Source organism: Martes martes, assembly GCF_963455335.1.
Source record: "Martes martes genome assembly, chromosome: 4".
Classification (NCBI taxonomy): domain Eukaryota; kingdom Metazoa; phylum Chordata; class Mammalia; order Carnivora; family Mustelidae; genus Martes; species Martes martes.
Genome location: NC_137891.1, coordinates 48,760,793 through 48,784,102, shown reverse-complemented (window position 1 = coordinate 48,784,102; position 23,310 = coordinate 48,760,793). Strand labels below are relative to the sequence as shown.

The 23,310-nt window shown below is 39.1% G+C and overlaps 1 protein-coding gene across 1 annotated transcript in view; it reads left to right on the top strand.

The window, feature by feature from the left end:
* The first annotated feature begins 396 nt into the window (after window positions 1-396).
* ATP6V0D2 (ATPase H+ transporting V0 subunit d2) overlaps window positions 397-23,310 on the top strand; it is a 43,921-nt gene continuing 21,007 nt past the window's right edge. The window contains exons 1-2 of the mRNA XM_080799936.1: window positions 397-767; window positions 12,321-12,492. Coding sequence (XP_080656062.1) covers window positions 638-767; window positions 12,321-12,492 — 302 coding nt within the window. The 5' untranslated portion in view covers window positions 397-637. The remainder of the gene's footprint in view (window positions 768-12,320; window positions 12,493-23,310) is intronic.

Genomic DNA, 23,310 nt, shown 5'->3' with positions numbered 1-23,310 from the left:
AGACTTGGGGCTGGGGGCAGGGGATAGGGAGCGGGGGGGGGGGCAGGGGGGCGGTGAGGGGGGCTAAGAGCTATCAGCTTTAGCAGTGTTAAGACATTACTAAACATTTATTTTATAAACAACTGCATTGCTGAACTAGCTTCTCAGGATTCTTGAACTGCCTGTTCCCAACTGATCTATTTACAAAACATAATTTTTAAAAAAAGAGAAAAAAGCCCTCCCTTTGTCCTCAAGAAATTCAGGACAAATGCAATTCACAATGGAAAGCTCCAAAGCTCAGATGGGGGGAGGAATGTTCACAGAGGCTTCAGGTGTTTCAGGACTTGCAATGGCAAAGCTGGGAGGGGACCAGCTCCCCTGACCCTCCCTCTCTCCTAAACCACTTCTCCCTGTGGCGTTTGCTTGGGGTTTATTGGGCTTATCTCGCTGATTCACTGTTGCTGTGAAAACAGGAATGAGCCGGCTGTTGAAAGTGGCAGAAACCAGAGGAAACTAGTCACAAAAACCCTGACTCTCAGCTGATAGATTTCCTCCTGATAACTGCTACTACTACTTTTTTCCAGGCTAGAGGAGATCTTCAGGAGCAAGCCAGCAGCCAGAGCTGCTTCAGCCCAAATTGACTGTGATCTCCTTCCCCATGCTTGAGGGCGCCGAGTTCTACTTTAACGTGGACCATGGCTACTTGGAAGGCCTGGTGCGAGGGTGCAAAGCCAGCCTCCTGACCCAGCAGGACTACATCAACCTGGTCCAGTGTGAGACTCTGGAAGGTACGTGCTGCTCTTCTACCCATTTAAAAAGGGGGGAAAGGAAATGATGCTGCTCATTGGGAGCATGGAGAAGGGATTGTGTTCCCATGGCCTGAGAGGCCAGAACAGGTTCTTATTTCCTGGGTCCAGACTTCAGGGGTCCATGAACTTGGATTTGGAATAAAAATTACATCTTGCTTTTCAGTTTTCTCTAAGTAAAATTTCAGCATTTCTTTTTATTATGAATGGAGGCAACAAATCACAGTGGTTAGTACTTTGTCAACAAACAGTAAAAATTCGATATTTTCATATCTCTGTACAATTCTTGCAGATATTTTGAAATAGCATTTATAATTTCATGGTTTCGCAATTATACTAGGTATTGCACTTATTCTTTTTTTTTTTTTTTTTTTATTAGAGAGAGAGATCACAAGTAGGAAGAGAGACAGGCAGAGAGAGAGGGAAACAGGCTTTCTGCCGAGCAGAGAGTGTGATGCAGGTCTTGATCCCAGGACTCTGGGATCATGACCCGAGCCAAAGGCAGAGGCTTTAACCCACTGAGCCACCTAGGCGCCCCAGTATTGCACTTATTCTTTAATCTTGGTATTTAACCTCGTAAGAAAGAAGTACAGTGTCATACTTTATTTTTAATTTTTTTTTTTTTTTGAGAGAGAGCACATGTGCAAGAGAAGGGGGAGGTGCAGAGGGAGAGAATCTTAAGCAGACTCTGGGCAGGGCTGGATTTCACCCTGGGATCGTGACCAGAGCCAAAATCGAAAGCAGGACGCTCAAACCACACATCTTAAAACATCTTGATAACCATAGTTTAACATATTGTGTTTACTTTGTAATCGTATGTATTTTCATTTTACATATTTATAAATAATATTTGCAGAAGGACTTAGTCAAAGTGCCCAGGGGTGAATGTCCCCCCACCAAATACTAAGAAACTTGGGCTAGAAAATTTTATTCTATACCCAGTTTCTCAGTATATATTGGTAGGAGATTTATTTGAGGTTTCTCTTTAACTGAAGCTTAAGGAAAAAGCCAAGAGGTGGGTGGGTGGTGAGGCCAGCCCTGTATTCAAACGTACTGACTTTGACTTCTGCCCTATCCAGGTAGGGCGGCCTAAGGCTCATGGCCTCTGAGGCTGAGTCCTCACTTGTAAAATGCAATGGTAATGTCTGCTTTGCCTGCTTTGTTTGGAGAAATAAATGAAGTAATACCTGAGAGATGCATTAAAAACCATGAAACACTATGTAAATGGAAAATACTTTTTTAAAGCACTTTATTGAGGTATGATTGTATATATATAAATATATACAGACATAAAACTGTATATATTTAATGTATGCAACCTGATGAGATTAGAGGTAAGTATACCTCCATGAAACCATCAGCATCATTGATGCCATAAATCTATGCATTACCTCCAAAAGTTTCTTCCTGCCCTCTGTTAGTGTGTGTGTGTGTGTGTGTGTGTGTGTGTGTGTGTGTGTGTGTTGTGTGTATTAACTACTTTCTGTATGCTGTACAGTAGATCTACTAGATCCCAGTAGATTTCTGGGACTTATTTACCTTGTGTTTCTGAAACTTCATACCTATTGACTTATGCCTCCCCATTTATCCCTTTATTCTGGAAATCATCTTTAAGCTACAATATTTTCAAAACTTTAGCAAAGATTTCAGATCTGTAATACAGTATTTTTATTATAAAAACAGCTACACTAGTTCGTTTTGAAATGTACTTATAAAATCAACATATGTCAGTAATAAGGTGCTTTAAGAACACAAGATTATTCTAGAAAAAACAGGGAAGCAATATGGATCAAAACTGCTAGGAAAGGTGTTAAAAGCAAAAACAAAACAAAACAAACCTGAAGGTGACTTGGCAGAGGCTGGGGGTCCTGGGTCACTTGTTTGTGGTTCTGAGCAGTTAGAGCCAGAGTTAAGGCAGAGCTGGTCAGTCTGAGGTAGATGCTCTCCTTTCCCTAGCAGTGGAGACAGTTAGAAAAACCTTTCAGATGATAAATAAATCTGTTAGCTGCAAATAATCACAATATAATTCCAACTCCTAAATCACATCAGCATATTAAATGAGGAATTTGGTGACCGGAGAATGTGAATCGTGTACAGAAAATCTGTGCAAGTATGGGGGTAACTTCATAGTGTGATATATAGTAACTACACTTACTGTGGTGAACATTTCATAAGGGTGTATACTTGTGGAATCACTGTGTTATAAACCTGAAACTAATATAATGTATGTCAGCTATACTTGAATAAAAAGAGAAAATGTACTTAAACTGAAGTACAAAAAGTAAATGAATGCAGGGAAGAATGAGTGTTTCTAACAAAAGCCACTTGAATGAATTGTACTTAGTTTTCAGTCAAGCTTTTACTTTTTAAATTTTTTAAAGTCTATTCAAGTCATCTCTACACCCAACGTGGGGCTTGAACTCATGACCCCAAGATCAAGAGTCTGAACTCCTCCAACTGAGCCAGCCAGACACCTCCAGCCAAGCTTTTAAATGAGCTAAGGAATGCAAATTTTAACACAAAAAATACATAAAATGCCTAAAATGTGATACGAAATCACGTTTAGCCAACTCACTAAAGAACCCTCAACTTCAATTTGAGAGAGAAAAAAGGGTTTCAGACCCTTTTGAAGACCTGAAGAAAGAATCTTCTTAGAAAATACACAGGTGCATGCATACAGAATTTTCCATGTAATATCAGGGGTCATGGACCACCCAGAGCCGTCCCTGCACCTTCTTAAGAAACCCTGGCACCTACACCATTGCTTTATTGTCCTTGTGCCTCAGCTTTTATCTTATTTCCCTCCTAATAATAAATTTTTTTTCAACCATTCATTTCACAACTATGTTTGGATCTGTATGCCGGTCTGTTTGGAGACTCCCAGGAATATCATGTGTGTGAGTCATTAACCGCAGGTTCTAATGGCTGCTGAGAAAAGAAATCTAAATAAGGATTTCACGTCTGCAGGTGACAGTTGAGCACACCGATGCTTAAAATGGTTGCGGCTGGTCTGACGCTCTAGTCAAGGTGTGCAGGCATATCCGCATCTCTTTTTCCACTAAAATGTCCATGTCTCCTGAGCATGAACTGAAAAAAAATGATTATTGTCTATGTTAATACCATTTTTTTTTAAGATTCCATTTATTTATTTGACAGACAGAGGGAGAGCGTAGGAAGAGGGAGTGGCAGGCAGAGGCAGACGGAGAGGGAGAAGCGGACTCCCTGCCAAGCAGAGAGCCCTGTGCTGGGTTCGATCCAAGGACTCTGGGATCATGACTTGAGCCTAAGACAGACACTTAACCAGCCGAGCCACCAGGCACCCCAGCTCCATTTTGATAAAGAAAATAATAAGGTCTGCTCTACTGATTATTCCATAGGATGTTGGGAAATAACTTGTGAAAAGCAATGCAACTGTTGCACCTGTGAATGTGCTGAGAGAAACCCAACCGTCTCCTGAGCTGGATTTCTTGAGAATTGAGAAGAGGGCCAGCAGGCTGGCTAAATCAGTAAAACATGTGACTCTTGATCTTGGGCTTCTAAGTTCACGCCCCATGTTGGATGTAGAGATCACTTAAAAATAAAATATTTTTAGAAAGAGAGTTGGAGGGGCGCCTGGGTGGCTCAGTGGGTTAAGCCTCCACCTTTGGCTCAGGTCATGATCTCAGGGTCCTGGGATCGAGCCCCGCATCCGGCTCCCTGCTCAGCAGGGAGCCTGCTTCCCCATCTCTCTCTGCCTGCTGCTCTGCCTACTTGTGATCTCTCTCTCTGTCTCTGTCAAATAAATAAATAAATAAATCTTTTAAAAAAAACAGAGACTTGGAGAGAAGAAATCAAGGTCATTTATTGGAACAGATGTTAAGGACTTTGGGATTTCTATTTACGTTTGCACAAAATACGCCTTGTGCCAGTAATGGATGAAGAAGAGTAGGTAAGGCTATCGCTGTGGCACCCTGTGTTGACACAGACACTTTCTGCAAAAGAAAAGCTAACTTAGCAAAGATTAAATTTGCCTTTAGTGTTCTCAAGTTCTCTAGACTTCAGAAGTGTTCTGATACTGACAAATTATTTTAGAATTACTTAGAAAGAATACATATGATCTCAGGTTAATTTAGAAGAGAAAATGAAGATTGTCTACTAAAGCTTTGAAACGTCCTAGAATTCATTCTTGTGCTTAACTGCGTATGTAATTATGCCAGTGTGATCAGAAATACTCATCTGTTCCAAGGTCTGCCCCTGACTCACAGTGACCTGAATCAGTTGCTAGGACACTCGGTGACTCAGTCCTTCCCAGAGACAAAAGAGCAAGGCTAGTGCACATGACGCGTCCCACTGGTAGCGCTGCAACTCTGTACCACATGGAAACTTTAAAACCATTAAAAGTGACTTTGCAGCGAAATAATAATGCTAAAGGGACATGAAATATTCTTTTAGAGAATTAACACTTTTTTTTAAGAATTAAGACTTTGTTTTTTTAGAGCAGCTTTTAAGCTAACAGCAAAATTGAGGAGAAAGTACCGAGATTTCCTGTACACCCCCTGCCTCTACACCCGCACAGCCTCACCATTGTCGGCATTCCCCACCACAGCCTACGGCACATTTGTTTTAATCGATGAACCTGCACTGATGCATTATAATACTCAGAGTCCATAGTTTACCTTGTGGTTCACTCTTGGTGTTACACACTACGGGTTTGGACGAATAGATAAAGACATGTGTCCGTCATTATGGTATCATACAAAGTACTTTCACTGCCCTAAAAGTACTCTGTTGCACCTGTTCATTCCGCTCTCCCAACCCCACTTCTAGCAATCACCAGTCTTTTTGCTGTCTCATCGTTTTGCCTATTCCAGAACGTGGTATAGTTAGAATTATACAGCACACAGCCTTTTCAGATTGGCTTCTCTCACTTAATAACATGCATTTTTTTCCATTTCTTTTGATGGCAATATGGCTATTTTCATTAGAATTTTTTTTAAGATTTTATTTATTTATTTGACAGACAGAGATCACATGTGGGCAGAGAGGCAGGCAGAGAAGGAGAGAGGAGGAAGCAGGCTGGCCGCCGAGCACAGAGCCCGATGCAGGGCTCTGTCCCAGGACCCTGAGATCATGACCTGAGCTGAAGGCAGAGGCTTTAACCCACTGAGCCACCCAGGCACCCGCATTAGAATTTTTTAAATGACAAATAAGACTGTTAAATATTCATTCCTCTTCAAAAAGGACAAGATGGTAAAATTAACACTTTAGAGCTCTAGAATTTAGTACTTGATATTTTCTAAAATACATGGTGAGAAGTGTCTGCTAGCTCTGTGGATTGAACCTTTCCTTTGTCCTCGCTGCTATATTTTTTTAAAAGGGAATGGGGGACTCTGATTCTATCTTACTAACAATTATGTCCCTTTTAGGGGACATGACCTTCCTTCTTTTCCAATAGGAATTAATTTAACAACATGTTAAGCATTTCTAGCTAGAGTTGAGGAAGTAAAACTAAATAAGATAATCCCTGCCCTAAAAGGGCTCCCACTCTGGAGAATAAAAATATTGAAAAATAAGAACTCTTAATGGGGGCAATTGGGCAATACCTATCAAAATTCCAAAGGCATATACACTTGGCCTAGGATTTCATATAGCATTGTTTAGAATAGCAAAAGATGGAAGCAAATCAAATGTCCATCTGCAGGGAACTGATTAAACAAATTATGTAACATTCACATAACAGAATATTCTGCAGCTATTAAAGGAAAAAGAAAGGCATGAGGATACCCCCTTAAGAGGATTGATATGGAAAGACCACCAAGCTCTATTAAGGGAGGAAAGCAACGGGAAGAACTATGTGTGGTATAGTACTCTTTAGTAAAAAGGCAGATAAATTTAAAAATACATTTTCTATATGATGGTCTAGATACTGAAAGGATCCAACAGAAACTAAAAATAGTAATTACCTGCATCTAGGAGTGAGTGGGCGGCGGTGGTTGACAAGTTTAGGCCACCTTTCACTTTTTACCTATATTTATACCTATCTATTTTTAAATGAAAATACATATATATAGGAGGAAGACTTAACTCAAAGAACTTTTCTTCATGCTCCCTTAAATACTACTTGTGCCTCTAACTATAGCACTTTTCCACCTTGTATGAAAAATGCATATCCAATGCCGTCACTTTCCTGTTCAGAAATACTTCAATGTCTTTTCGTCAGGCGGGATCAACTTCACCCTTGGTTCAGAAGGGTGGAGGAGTCTTGCTGATCTCTACCTTGCAAGCATTTCCTCAGAACCCTTCTACCTTTTGTAAAGTTCTTCCTTCAGTCACAAATTCCATTCTCTATGCTGTTTGCCTGAAGAACACTCATTCCTCTTTCCAGTCTCCACTCAAGTTACTTCCTCTGTAAATCTTTCCCTACTGCAGCCATGTTGGGGTACAGTTGACAAGCCCTAACTACATACTCTGTTGTACCTTGTGATGGACCTGATTCTGTGACATTTGCATAGATGCGTCAGACCGGGGGTATACATTTGTCTTGCTTGACTATCTTGCACCCTGAATTAACAGTTAAGGACTTAACTCATAAACTAATAAATGAATCTATCTCCTTCTGTGTTACAAGCTTCTTTAAGGGCAGAAAGTATCAGTATGTGAAGCCACTGAAGTGTCAGATAGGTGGGGTGGGGGGGTACTTCTACGTTGTATACGTATATCAGATGTATACTTGAAATACCTTACAGTTTTATTTGTCAGATGCACTTCAATAAAACTGAAATTTTAAAAAGAAATATCCATTTTTTTAAAAAAGGGGTAGAGACTGTCTACTTTACTGTCCTAGTTCCCCGGCCCTAAGGCTATGTTTTGCACGTAGAAAGAATCTGAAAATTCACATTAGAAAAGTGTGCATGTTTGGGTTCAAGTCCTAGCAATTCCACTCTCTGGCTCTAGGATATTAAGCCAGACTGCTTAACTTTTAACACGGTGCTTTCTTATCTGATACTTAGATAATATCTCCCTGGCCTAACTCCCAGTTATCAGGATCATCAGAAATTTCTGAAAATGTTTTGTAAACTGCTAATCATAAGAATTCCTAGGAAATCATAAGCCCCTCCCTGAACGACTGTGTGTATACAACAAGAACTAGTTTTTTCCCTCTTTTGCTAGACTTTTGAATTCCTGAAATAATTCTTCCCATCTCGTGGCTATGATTAATGGTGTTTCATATATGGTCCTACGTAGCTGATTGTGTTCTTCAGAGAGCACCTGTTTGGTGCATACGAACCAGAATGAGGAGTTTCGATCCTGGTAACATGCATGGAATTACATAATGAAGTCCTATATGGCCCTAGGTGTTTTATTGTTTTGGGGTTTTGGGGGTTTTTTGTTTGTTTGTTTTGTTTGTGGTTTTTTTTAGATTTTATTTATTTATTTGACAGAGAGAGAGAGAGAGAGATCACAAGCAGGCAGGCAGAGAGAGAGGGGGAAGCAGGCTCCCCGCTGAGCAGAGAACCCAATGCAGAGCTCAGTCCCAGGACCCTGAGATCATGACCTGAGCCAAAGGCAGAGGCTTAACCCTCTGAGCCACCCAGGTGCCCCTGTTGTTTTGTGTGTGTGTGTGTGTGTGTGTGTGTGTGTGTGTGTGTGTGTTTTAAAGATTTTATTTATTTATTTGAGAGAGAGAGTGTGTGAGAAAGAGAGAGAGAGAGAGCCCAAGCGGGGGAGGTGGCAGAGGGAGCGGGAGAAGCAGACCCCAGACTGAGCAGAGAATCCGATGTGAGACTTGATCATGGGGATCATGACCTGAGCTAAAGGCAGACACTTAACTGACTGAGCCACCCAGGAACCCTGAGGTCCTAGGTTTTAATCAGAAATTAAATCTACTGGGCTCAGGTCATGATCTCAGGGTCCTGGGATCGAGTCCCGCATCGGGCTCTCTGCTCAGCGGGGAGCTCCCTCTCTCTGCCTGCCTCTCTGCCTACTTGTGATCTCTCTCTGTCAAATAAATAAATAAAAATCTTTAAAAAAAAAAGAAATTAAATCTACTAATATTTGAAGCTAATATTTGAAGCTAATTTATATGATAAAAATTGTATTAGGTGATGTAAAGAATATGATAAACAAAATATGTTTTGCACTCCCTAAACAGCTCTCTAGTTGAGAAGATATCATAAATAAGTAAAAACAATAAAAGTTCTAAAATACAAGAACAATTTAAACCTATAGATCAAACATATATTCAAAAGCAAAGTAGATCTCCAGGGCTATAAGCTAGGAAAATGCCAGTGAGATGCTAGCAAACAGTGTTGAGGTGGCTGGGCATTCTGGGCCAGGAGGGAAAATTAATGAACTACAGATTCCTGTATTTAAATAAAAGCATATGGGTGAGGAGTAAACCAGTTTGGCTGCAATACTAGAATACCTGAAGATAAGGCCGGAATTTAGGCTGGGAAAAAAATCTTGGAGATCTGATTGTGGAGCTTTAGGAAAATGAATGAGGCCAAGAGCCATGTCTGAATCTTCGGTCAAGTACTTACAAGCATAGAAAACATAAACATATTTCTCTGGGCCTCAGTTTCTTCATCTATGAAATGGGAATATTTGTTCAAGTTAAGAGATAACGTCCATGAGAGCCATTCTGTCAGTAGTAAAACGTTACAAATATTAGCAAAGTCCTTTTTAATCTGCCTACAACTGTCAGTGACTCCAAGATTCCAAATAATTCTTAGGAAATATTGAGTTTGAGGCAGGGAGTGCATGAGGAGAAGGGAGCTTGGGAGATTCAACTTAAGAGCTCATGGCAGTAATCTTGATGTCAGGTGGCCATTCTAAACAGGGGCACGTGGAGTGGAAACAGAGAGGACAATAAAGAACAATGCACTCCTCTCTCTCTGCCTGCCTGCCTCTCTGCCTACTTGTGATCTCTGTCTGTCAAATAAATAAATAAAATCTAAAAAAAAAAAATTAGAAAAAAAAAAAAAAAGAACAGTGCAAGGGATTGGGAGTAAGAAAGCACCAAAAAGGACTTGAAGTTTTATCACCGTAAGAAAGGCAGTAAATTAAGCAAAAATGGAGGGAGATGTCCTGGTTTTATAGAAATTGGTATATGTATTAAAATCCTAGTAATTACAAGATCTGATGGCTGATGCCAGTGTATTGGCTGAGAATATTCTGGTGTAGACAGTAAGAACCAAAGTCTTTAGCCAACTGAATCAAATTACCGCTGAAGTAGGTGGGTACAAGTGAGAAGAGAAAAGGTAACAGTATGGAGTAGCTCCTCCGTAGGAATGCTGGCTCTTCACTTACCTCCTCTTGTTTAATCCCCACATCAACCCGAAAGCATGGATTCTGTATCCATTTGATAGGTGAAGAAACAGAGTTCAGAAAAGCCAGGTAACTTCTGAAGTTCAGCGCCCGCAGGGTGTAGGGAAAAGGCGGGGGATGGCTCAAGGAAAACACCCCTTGTGGGTTCCTCTCGAAGGTGCTTCCTTGGCATGAAACCTACCTGGAGTGTGAAAGGTCTGGACGTTCGCTTTTAAAGAGAGTCCCAGACCGGAAGCTGCACAGGAAAAAGAAATTACCATTTTCTAAAACTAATCTGACCAACAAGTTAATAGAAGATAATCATGATGTCCCAGAGCCTCAACCTACCTCACTAACCAAGTGATCTCCAAGAATTCACTGACCCTAGTGACTGCAAGCCACAGAGGACACATTTTTAACGCTGCCCCATAGACACACATGCACACGTGTGGGTGCTGCGCTGTGTTATATGCTCATATTTGTTACAATGGCCTAATCTAATACTTCCATTCTTTGCTGTTTGGGACCTATTAAATTGATTCAGTTGGTAGTGATCCCAGTTTGGAAAACATTCCATTTCCTCATTTGAATAAAAAAGAAAAAACGTCACTTCTCTGGATAAAAAAGTGGTGTAATTTTCCAAAGTGTGCTCTGTGGTGGCTCCATTGTTTCCCAGTGGCTTGGGAGGTTCTGAACATACTCTTTTCAAAAATCACTCAAAGTAATGTGTTAAAGGCTTTCAGTTCCTACAGCTAAGAAGCCCGTTTATTCCAAATTTATTTGACCACAGAGTCCTTTTTATTACATACCTATTTAAATAAGCGCTTGGGGAAATGCAGAGAAAAAATTACGTGAGCCCATTTTGAAAACTATACAACGATAAGCGTTGTTGATATTATTAGCAGTCTGTTATCATCTCAGAGCAAACATTTCAGATTTTGAGATTCTCTGAGAATCTCAGTGCAAGGGTCCTTTGGATTGTTCTGGTGCTGGGGAAAAAAGGTTCCTTCTATATCATTTGCCTTTCCATTGACTACAGTATTACATGATTGCTGTGGGGTCTGAAACACTTGAGACGTTGAATTTCAGGATCTCACTGGCAGCTGAAAGGTTTGGGAGTTATTTTGCTTAAAAGAAACATATGCCACATGAGCAAAATATCATGGTTTTGAAAGAAATAACATTTGTGTTTCTTCTGTTGGCAAATATTCCTCAGTGCTGAGAAAGCAAACTGTCAAACTGTATAAAAAATCTGAGCTGCCAAAAGAAAAGCCAAACAAGACATGCCCCCCCCCAAAAAAAAGTATATATATTTTTTAAATTAAATTAATTAAATAGGTACTTGAACAAGTAAATTCTGCAGTCAGGTAAAGAATATTTCCAGTGCATAATCTTCTCCAGGTACTAAGGAAGCATGCCTGTCCTCTGAATCTCAGATACTTAACAATCACTTGAGGGCCTAATTGCAAATTCACCTTCTCATCAGCTACCGCAGCAATCAGTTCATAGCCAACAAGGGCTCCCGGTAAGCCTCAGGATAAAAAGGAAGCCACGCCAAGCCTTCCTGGGGACAACCTCCTGCTTACTGGTCTAGTTTCATTTCTTACCTCTCCTCCTGTCCCACGTAATGCTTCAGCACTTACCTAGCATTGAAAAACGTTGCCATTTACAGGATGCCCGGTATGGTCTTCTGGAAATGATGTTGGATTTTAAGAGTAAGGAGAGCCATCTCCCAATTCAAGCCTTATTTCTGTACAACTCTACCGCTTAGCCCCCACTGAGACTCAGTTTCTTCATCTATACTAAAAGGATATTATTGATTGCGCATTCCACCTGAGTACCCATGGTAAATATTACTAATAAATTTCTTGTTTCCATCAAGCCGAGATGAAGCTTTAGGATTCTTCTCAACAGCTTTCTGAGCAGCTAGTCCCAAATGATTACAACTGGCTCAGGTAAACTTAGGACTAGGTGGTTGTTAGTGTTCTTTTTAGCTGTATTAAATAGTTCTAGATTGTTTTGATAATTGAGTTTGTTGTTGTTGTACTAGAATATCTGTACTAACACTGAATTTTTTATTGCTTTAGAGAGTAACACTCAAGGCTAAATCATACATAGGCATACACATCTAATAAGATAATAATTTAATATACATTTATCATAAAGTCACAATAAATTCAATTAATGTTGTAAAAGCTATTTATGCATGTTCAAACTTTAATCTGATTTGAGGTTTCATTTAATTTTCAGATGTGAAAATTCATCTCCAGACCACTGACTATGGCAACTTCTTGGCTAATGAAACAAATCCTCTTACTGTTTCCAAAATTGACACAGAGATGAGGAAAAAGCTATGCAGAGAATTTGAATATTTCCGGAATCATTCCCTGGAACCTCTGAGCACATTTTTTACGTACATGACGTAAGTGGTAGCAGGAAGCCCAATTAATCTCCCGTGTGATTGTGCAAATGACTCCTAATAGTTACAGGTAGGGCATTAGGCTGGCATGAAGCTTAAAACCCTTTTTCTTTTTTGTAAGTTTGAATACATTCAAATTTTCACAACTAATAAACTCACAGAGGCACATATTCACTGTTGGAAAAGAGATTTCATTCATTTATAAACATGATTATGTAGGTGATGGCAGCCTCCACATAAAGGCATGGTTTCAGGGCTGTCTGGCTGGCTTGGTAGGTAGAGCATGCAACTCTTGGTCTCAGGGTCATGAGTTTAAGCCCCACTTTGGGCCTAAAGGTTAGTTTAAAAAAAAAAAAGTGTCTTCAGTTTTCATTTTAAGAAAAATGGTAAGTGTGCTATTAAAAAGTTCTGCCTACTGATACTGAAAGTAAATACTATGTGACATTTTGGATCACTTGGCAGGCTAGAGCTGAAACATCACAAGTTGTTGGTAAAGCCACATCTACCCTTTCCTGATTCCCCTTGCAACAGCAGAAGTAACTCCCATCATAGTTATATATGTTTTATTTTTTTCGCTTTCCATAACCAGTAGTTTCAGTCTCTCACTGTCAAGGATTTCCATTCTAAAAATGCTTGAATTTCCACACAGTAATGAATTGTACTTCTATTAATCCAGTTAATAAATCCTGTCCAGGGCCCAAAACTTTGGGCCTCTCCAGTTGTTCTAGTAGATAAGCTGGGAACAAATGTCCACAGTAGGTGAGCTGATTATTATGTATATACCATTCCAATGTAATATACACAGATATGTATACTAGACCTGGGCCCTAGACTGGATTAGAAAAGTATAAAATAAAAATATTCCTCTATTCCACATGTCCCCTTCTGCACTCGATTCCTTTCCCCAAAAGTAAATGCTTCCATTTCATATGTTTTTTCTAGTAAAATATTTACAGTTGAGTATGTTCATTGATACTCACTCAACCCACCCCACTTCCATACTTCAAATTTATGCAAATGGGGTCATATTCTTTCTACACTTTTTTCCCACCTAGTACTTCTTAGAAATATCCTTGTCAATATCATTCTTTTTACAACTAGAATTCCATTTTGATATATACCATGACTCAATTTACCAGGAATCTATTAACAAATAGTTTTGCAAAAAGTTTTGCAACTAGCCTATTACTGTGTAGGTCTTGAATTTATTTTTAAGATAAATTTTTAGCAGTGGAAGTAGTGAATTGAAGGAGTGTTCTTTTTTATTTTTGTAAATTTTGCTAAGTTGTACTCAACAAAAGTAGTATGTTTGTACCCCCAAAACAGTGCATGAGAAAGCCTGTGTCCTTACCCCATTACCAACATTGAATATTATCTTTTTAGTTTTTGCCTGTCCAATAGATTAAAAATTGTATCTTTTGCTTTCATTTATATTTCTTGATTACCAAAATCGAATAATTTTGTAGTTACTAATCATGCGTATTTGCTACCTGACTAAACACTTTGTCTTTTTGTTATTGATATATTCAGCAGTTTTTCTTGATATGGAAGAGCTCTTTGTAAACTAAGAAAGTTAGCCCCTCATAATGTATGTTGAAAAACTATTTCCTCAGTGTGATATGATTTAATTTTTATAGCTTTTTTTCCCCTGTAGAAACATTGAATTTTTTCACTAGCTATACCCATCAATCCTTTCATTTGTTGACTTCTGATTGTTGTGTACTGCTTAGAAAGTCCTTCTCCCACTGCCAATTTGTGGGTAAATTTACCTTTTATTTCATTCATTCATTATTGTTGACGTTTATTTTTCTTTTCTTTTCTTTCTTTTTTTTTTTTTTTGATGTTTCATTTTTAACATTTAAAACCTTTGTTCATCTAGAATTTGTTTTAGTATAGGGAATGAGACTAGGGATTCAGCTCAAATTGTTTTTCCCCAATAGCTATCCATTTATTCCTATACCATGTCTATAAATAAGCAAGTAGAAGAGACGACCATAGTTTGAGGCAGGAAATAATCATTGGTATACCCGAGGTATGTGATTAGTGCCTGTATACCTTGTTTGTGCAATTAGATCTCCTGTCAGTGCTAGAGGCTAAGTTTTTATTTATTGGCAAGACCCCAGGTACTGATTTTTTAAAGAATCACAAATACACAGCTAGTTAGAGATGAAAATTAGGTGTGAACTTGGGTCTACTCAGTCTGAAGCCCAAGCACTTTCTTTGGGAAGGATTCTGGGAAGCCTTCCAAAGATCTGACATTGCTTTTGATCCTGGAAATAGGGTGGAATTTGGATATGAGGGAGAAGGCTGAGCATCTGGGGTTGAAGCATGTAGATGGGAAGGACACAGCATGCATGATGAATAACAGGTCAGTTTGGGCAGGAGTGGGCTGCGCCAGAAGTGGAGGGGAGCAACGGGGAAAGGAGGTTAGAAAAGTCAGTTCCAGCTAGATAATGCAAGTCTTCAATGGCAGGCTAAGGAAATTGGGCTTTATCACATTGGAGAGGTGTGTATGTGTGTGTGTGTGTGTGTGTGTGTGTGTGTGTGTGTGTGTGTGTGTTGGTATCTGCAAGACCCTTCCTTAAAAATCTGAAGGGGTGCCTGGCTGGCACAGTCAGTAGAGATTGTGACTCCTGATCTTGGGTTCATGAGTTCAATCCCCATGTTAGGTGTGGAGCCTACTTAAAAAATATTTTCATACATACATACATACATACATACAACTGAAGCAGAAACCCGAAATGCAAAAGAGACAAAAGAAGAGGCCAGGTCTGCTCCTAGGACTCTTACCTCCTCGTAATGGTTGGTGTGAAGAACAAAGTGCTTGGGCTTAGACTGAGTCAGCTCCGGGTTCATATCTAATCTTCAGTGACTGCCTGGGAGAGAGGCTTTCTAAGCAATGATGCCTCCAGCAAAAATGTCTGACAAGGGTAGTTATGGAGACATCATTAAAGATTCTTCAGACAGGCAAGAGGGCCCTGTCTGTATGGAGGTAGAAATGACAATCAAAATACTGGACAATATTTATTGAATATTACTACATGCCAAGGCTCTGCTAAGTGCTTTGCAAACATTGTCTCCTTTAAAGCTGACAAATCAGGGCACCTGGGTGGCTCAGTCGTTAAGTGCTGCCTTCGGCTCAGGTCATGGTCCTAGGGTCCTTGGATTGAACTGGATCAGTTCGACTGGATTGAAGTGGATCAGGCTCCCTACTCAGTGGGAAGCCTGCTTTTCCCTCTCCCACTCCCCCCGCTTGTGTTCCCTCTCTTGCTCTCTGTCAATAAGTAAATAAAATCTTTAAAAAATAATAATAAAACTGATAAATCTTAATTGCAGCAACTTGCCTGGGTCACGGATCAACAGATTAAAAAAATATATTTTATTTTAAAATAAAAATAAAATAAACGTTGGAAATAGGCTTTGTAAACATCTTTTGCTCAGATTTTAGATGAGTTCAGAAAATCTATCCCATGATAGTGACAGAGGATAGTCCAATTTTAATGGAGTCAGAAAGCTGCCAGATTTTGTACTTTTTGCATTGAGAGATGAGTCTCACATGACAGAAACTTGCTCAAAATGTATTAGGAAGTACTTTAGCTCTAAGAATGACTCTGAGTCACTTGGTTAGTGTTTCCTCTTATGTGATGATTCCATGGTTTAGTGTTTCCTAACTATAGAATCGTAAACCTGGGAGAAGCCTTAGCATTAATTAAGCAAGCTTGCTTATTTCACAGAAAACAACCATGTTGATCTAGTTAAAATGTATTCTGTTTCTAGGGACACTTGGGTGGCTTAGTCAGTTAAGCATCCAACTCTTGATCTCAGTTCAGGTCTTGATCTCAGGTCGTGAGTTCAAGCCCCACGTTGGACTCCACTTAGAAAAGATAAATAAATAAAATTTAAAAAAGGAAAATCTACTGTTTCTAAAATAAAATTACTTGGGGTGCCTGGGTGGCTCAGTTGGTTGAGCAACTGCCTTCGGCTCAGGTCATGGTCCTGGAGTTCCCGGATCGACTCCCACATCAGGCTCCCTGCTCAGCAGGGAGTCTACTTCTCCTACTGACCTCTCTCCTCATGCTCTCTCTCTCTCATTAATAAATAAACTCTTTAAAAAATAAAATAAAATAAAATTACTTAAAATTCAAATATTAACAATGTTTAAAAATTACGTATAAGAATACAGGTGGTCACAAAGCTCTGCATAGAATATTAATGCAAAATTGAAAGTGGAAATGTAATTTGGGTGGTATCAATATTGTTAGTGGTATTAGTAATGGACGTGTTTTGACTTATCTTCTCTCTCTCTCTGTGTCTATAAATTCTTTGAACTAGTTCTTTTAGTATCTGTATCTGTACTTCCTAGTATGTAATGGGCACTGAATATTTGTTGAATCAGTATATAATCCCATATTTAGCCGCATCTTACACAGAACTAGAAAATATTTGCAGACTACTCAGGATTTTATATTTTATATACCACTTGAATATTGGATATTTATTGGCCAATATGTTAGGAGTAAAAACCAGATGTCATGCCTGCAGATACATTTTGTATAACAAGGTCAGTGTTTAAAGTAATTTAAAAAATGTATTTAGTTGAGCTTGCATTCTTCAGTTAACCACAGTCTCTAACAGTTCTGTCTTTTGTCTTACGATCATCTGATCTGTCTTGTGTCTTATGCTCTTAGGTTACTTATCAGATCCCTGAAGATACTTACTCTCACTTAAATGTTTTATTTACATCTCCACTCAAGAACCCTGCAAAGAAGGCGTTTATATCTCCATTTTTTTAAGTTAGAGAAACTGAGGGTCAATAAATTAATGAATTTTCTTCTCTTTTTCTTTTTTAAGACTTTATTTATTTAACAGAGAGAAAGAGATCACAAGCAGAGGAAGTGTCAGAGGGAGAGGGAGAAGCAGGGGGAGCATCAGCAGGGAGCCTGATGCTGGACCCTGGGATCACAACCTGAGCCGAAGGCAGCCATTTAACCGACGGAGCCACCCGGGCGCCCCAATTAATGAATTTTCTAAAGTCACAATACTATTAAGAGATTTGGAAGGGGTATAACTCCAGGTCCATCTGTCTAGAAAGCTAAAGATCTTGTACTTCCCCAGTAGTTTATCAAAAGGCAAGTAATTCGGAATTGTCTGTGGCCCTTCAAAAAGCAAGTATATTCCTGATTCTTATTTCAGAAAATTCTGAGCTTGTTGGCCTTGGAGTGGGACAGACACCCTTTTGGAAGACACCCAGGTTATTCTGATGAACACCTTTGATTAACAATGTCTCATTGTGGCGCTTCAACTTTATGACTTGGAAGTCACTTTCACAAATATTCTCATGAGTTTCTCTCTATAGTTATCTGCACAGACAGCATCACCTCCCAGTCAGAGACCAGATAGCTCAACTGTACCAAAACCTAGGTCTTCTAAATCTTAGTCCATGATTTGTCCACCCAATCCTATGAGTTGCCTGCCCAGGCAGCATCCAGTCGTTCTGGGCAGAACCTTGACATGTGTTACCACAGCAAAAGGTGTACATATGGAAAAGAGTCCTAAAACTACTTACTTCTCTTCTAGAATGTTTTCGGAAGTCAGGTGTCTAGCACCCACAAACTTCCATCAGGTTGGATTACTTTCTATTCTATGAGGAAGTGCCCAGGGCATCCTTTCGGAAATGGGAAGTCAACCCTAATGGAGATGGTCTAAATTTTAAGTTGTTACAATAAATACAATCTAAGTATTGCACATTTGTGTGATATAATTACTGTATATGTGAAACTTATTTTGAAAATCTGGAATGGATATTTTTAAATGCTTAATAGCAGGAGGATCTGGGGGTTTTGTATACTATAATTATACACAGTTGTGTGAAACAAAGGAATGAATCCATAGCATTTTAATGAAGAGACTGTTTAATATAGGACTAGATTGTTTTATTTTCTTCCCTCCTACTCAGCACTTTCTGGCAGCCTTTCAGCTTCCCATCCCTTTTGAGATGAGCCATCTTTTAAAAATAATCTTTCAATATTCAAAATATTCCACCTCAGGGGATGTACATTTTCTGAATATAGGAAGATCAAGGAAGAGCACGATCAAAATCAAACATAGTCTTGAGTGCTTGGACTATTAGCCAAGAACTGTAGGTTAAGGACCACACATTGAAAAAAATCTTCAAAGATTGATTCATAAAGGCTAATCAAAGTCCTTGACTATTCAGATGATGTATTACAAACCTTCTTTGGGCTTTTACCTGCACTATACATTAGGAGGCTGTATACCCTCGTTTGCCCGGAGGGGTTTCTCAGGACGCGAGTCTCCCCCTGCTAAAACCAGCAAAGTCCTCAGCCAGCAGCCTGTTTCTTCCTCTCCTTGCTACTTATTTATTTACAAATAAATAAATAAAATCTTTAAAATCTTTAAAAAAAAATTTTAAATCTTTAAAATCTTTAAAAAAAATCTTTAAAAAGAAAATTTAAAATCTTTTAAATCTTAAAAAAAAAAAAAAGATTTGCAGAAAAAAGTCAAATTTGAACCAAAATGTTAAATGGGCATTATGTTGAAGGACTAACACACGTTAGTGAGGCATGAGAAAATGCTGTATTTGGAAATGACAAGTCAGCTCAGATGTGGCTGGAGCCGAGACAAGAGCAGGAGCATGGGCTGGGAACATAGAGTCTGGCCAGATTAAGGGCTCTGACCCTAAGTTTCTATGAGTAAAAGTCAATAAAGGAACGCTTTTCAGAAAGGGTTCCACCACCGGCATGCTTTCTCTGTGCTATTGACTGAACCCCTCACCGAATGGTCACCATCTTGTCAGGTGGGGGCATAGTCTCCTGGAAGCCATTTGGAAGAGTCTTTGAACACATTGAGCCCCTCTGCCTAAAGCAATGTAACATGGCATTAATTTCTCCTCTAACCAATAGAAAGTATCTATTCTTATCGTCTACATAGTGTTTGTTCAGTACTTGGTAATTGTTATTTTGATGCCCATTTTCTGGGCCGTGTGAGGACCTTGTAGCTGGTAAGTAGAGAAGCTAAGTAAGATGTGACATCAGGTCAGTCCTGATAGCATTCCATAGGTGCTACTTTCTCTTCTTTGTTCATTTGTTTTTACTTTTCAACACTTAACACTGGCTTGAAAAATGAGGGGACTGATCTTACGTTTATTTTAGAAAGATGATTCTGCTGGAATTGTGAAAGATGCTTGTAGGGATGGAACTGGAAACAGAAGCCAGAGGGAGATATTTTAAAAGTTTAGACTAGAAATAGCAGCCAAGATAGAAAGGAGGGGACAGTGGTTAGATACATTTGGGAGATAGACGTAACACAATTTAGCATCTTGATTTATGATCAGTGAGAGAAAACAGGCAATAACTCCTGCAAATTCTAAGCTAAGGAAAGAGAATCTACAAGTTAAAGGATTTTGATTTTATTTCTAATCAAAAAGAATAAGAAGCCCACTGTAAATTAGAGACAGTTATACAATAAAGCACCCTTAACCTCACTACCATTTTCATATTCTTTCTTTCATACATTTTAAAAGAACTAAAATCACTTGAAATATAATTTCAAATTTTAACTTTTCTGTATATACTATCAGCATTTTTTTCCATGTCAAAAATTTTTCTGACATTTGTAAATGACTATATAGCCTCCTATCTGGTCAGGAACATTTTAGAAGGGCTGAGTTTTGTGTATTCCTTACCTGAATTCCCCACAGTATTTAATTTATTAAATTTTGATTTCTGTAATCAAGTTCCCAATAATACTATGAGATTGACCATTTGACACCACTTTGCATTTGTGATTCTGAATCTCTGGCCAGAAAAGCCCTTCTGAAATCTTAAAGACTGCAACATTTTAAAGGTTTTATATCCAGAGATTCCATATGGACGTTCAGTGGCAAGCAAGTTCAGGGCAAAAATGTCTCAACCGTAGCTGCTGATAAGGCCTCCAGCATTTAAAACTCTCAGCACTTTGAGAATTGAAAAACCCTTGTGCTATCTTGTAATAGCAATACTTGATCTGTCTGGAATTGAATGACGTTCACTTAATCAGCATACCGTATACTAAGTGCTAGGAGTGAAAGCCTATGCTAGGTTCTAAAATTAGAGATGAATTGAACATAAACTTGTCCTTTAAGCCAGTGGGATAGTTACTTAAGGAGCAGATTCCAAGACCATTTCTCTAAAAACTATGTTTTATTAGGTCCTGGAATGTGGTTTGTGAATCTTCACTTTTTTTTTTTTTTAAGATTTTATTTATTTATTAGAGAGAGAAAGTGAGTGAGTGAGAGCGAGCACTAGAGGGGGAGGGTCAGAGGTAGAAGCTGGGAGCCCGACCAGCATCATGACCTGAGCTGAACGCAGTCGCTTAACCAACTGAGCCACCCAGGCACCCCTCTTCACTTTGAATAAGTCACCTCCAGGTGACTCTGTTGCAGGTGAGAAACTCTTAGAACCATTTGGTAGACTCTCACCTGAGTCTACAATAAGCCAGTTGTGGGATCTTGAAAAAAAGTTCCTTAGTCATTCAAAGCCTTGGTTTCCTTATCTAGAATAGTAATAACTGTATTCAATTTGGAATTGTTAATGTAATTTGAAAACAGGGCCAGCTACATATTTTGCAAGGCCTTGTGCAAATGAATATACAGGGCCCTTGTTAAAAAAAATGTTTAGTAATTTCAAAGAGAGCAACAGCAGAGAATTAAACCAAGCATGGGGCCTTTCTCTACATTGGGCCCTGTGTGACTACACAGATCGCACACCGATGAAACTGGCTGATAGACAATATATGAATATATCTACACAGGACATGAATATATCCACACTTACAACATATCCACATACACATACTTTAAAAAATGCAGCTAACTTTTTGCATAGAGTATAATCACCAGTGAAAGCGAGAAAAGATTGCACAAGGGAGGTGATGCCAAAGCTGAAGACTTGAAGGATGAGACCGTGTTTGCACGCGGATGTGCCTGGGAGGCGGCAAAGCAACGGCTGCAGAAACATCGAACTGCTTACCCAGTATTACTGTTGCCTTGCCCGTGCCACGTGACATCAGCAAAATTAGCGTCTGACCGTTAGGGATGTTAAGGTAATGGATGTAAAAGAGCTTAGGATGCTATCCCTACAACAGTTCTCCCTGAAGGGGGAAATAATCAGGGCCCAAGATAAACGTGTTTTTTCACTTGTTCTTCGTCAGCATTCCAGGTGGGGGATGATAATCAACCACCAGGGGGCATGATTGATCCCAGTAGCCTGTTTTCCAGAGCATTGCTCCCTCCCCAATAATTGTTCAGTAAAAGAAATTTGAGACTGTCTCATAACCTGGAAGGATTGAAATCCACCCTGGTACTGATCCAGATACCCACTGCCTCAGTCGTGTTTTATTTTATCGTGTTTATTTTATTTTTCTAATTGAAAAAGGAGCCCGTGCCTGTGGTTTTAAAGAGTTTTTTATTAAAAAATTTTTAGTGCTCACTAGGAGCCAGCACTTATACAATGACTTTACATGTATTAAATTCATTTAATTCTCATGACATCCGTATGGGTGGCACTAATATTGGCGTTTTAGGAGAAAGGAAACGGATTAAGTAGAGACTATATTTCCGAATGCAGTTCCCAAAACCTTCATCGTGTTTTTTGCTCTTGTTTTATTTTTATTAGTTTTTATTATTTTTTTAGGTTTTTTTTTTAAGATTTTATTTATTTATTTGACAGAGAGAGATCACAAGTAGGCAGAAAGGCAGGCAGAGAGAGGGAGAAGCAGGCTCCCCGCTAAGCAGAGAGCCCGATGTGGGGTTCGATCCCAGGACTCTGGGATCGTGACCTGAGCCGAAGGCAGACGCTTTAACCCACTGAGCCACCCAGGCGCCCCAGATTTTATTTTTAAGTAATCTCCATACCCAGGGTGAGGCTCCAACCTTCAACCCTAAGATTAAGAGTTACATGATTTACTGACTAAGCCAGCAAGGAACCCCAATCCTTTTTAGTTTGATGCATAATTAATTCCTAGGTGAAAAAAGTTTTATATGTATGCAAATGTTTATATGTAAACAAATATAAATATACATAGTTGGTTTTATTGTTTGTTTTAGAACAGCAAGATCATATTACGTGTATTATCTATACTTGGTCATTTTTTACATAATCTAGTCAGAATTTTCTACATAAGCATTCAAGTTCTATCTTATTTAAAGCTTATATTGTATCCCATTGTGTCTGCCATCGTTTGTTTAACCATTTCCCTTTTGTCCATCTAGGTCGTTTCTTTTTTTTTTTTTTTTTTTGCTATCCCAAGTAATGCTGCAACAAACATCATTGTACACACATCTCTGCTTTCTCACACCAAAATTTCTTTGACATGGATTCCCAGAAGTGAAATTATCAATAGACATGCAGATCTTAGATTGTGATAGATATTAGCAGATTGCTCTCTCATACTCTAACAATATATGAAAGTTTTCTTCTTAGCCTCTCAGCTGTTTTTTTTTTTTCCTTCTTTTCTTTCCCCATCAGAAGATACAAGATTTCCCAACATCTGTTGTAACTGGTGTTTTGAACATGATAAAGATGAGCTCCACCTATTAACTGTTCTTGACCAAATGAATAGGCTGTGATAGACACAGCTTATTTAAACCCATCTAACTGGCAAGAAGAATCACTCCACTGGTGTTTGCCTGTGAATTACCATAATATTTACATGCATGGCCAGCGAAGGGGTGGCAGTGGAGGAATTTCCCTAGTGTTATCATTCTCCTCAATGGAAAAGCATAGAAAAGGCAAGGAAGAGACAGCTATGACCCCTAGAAAG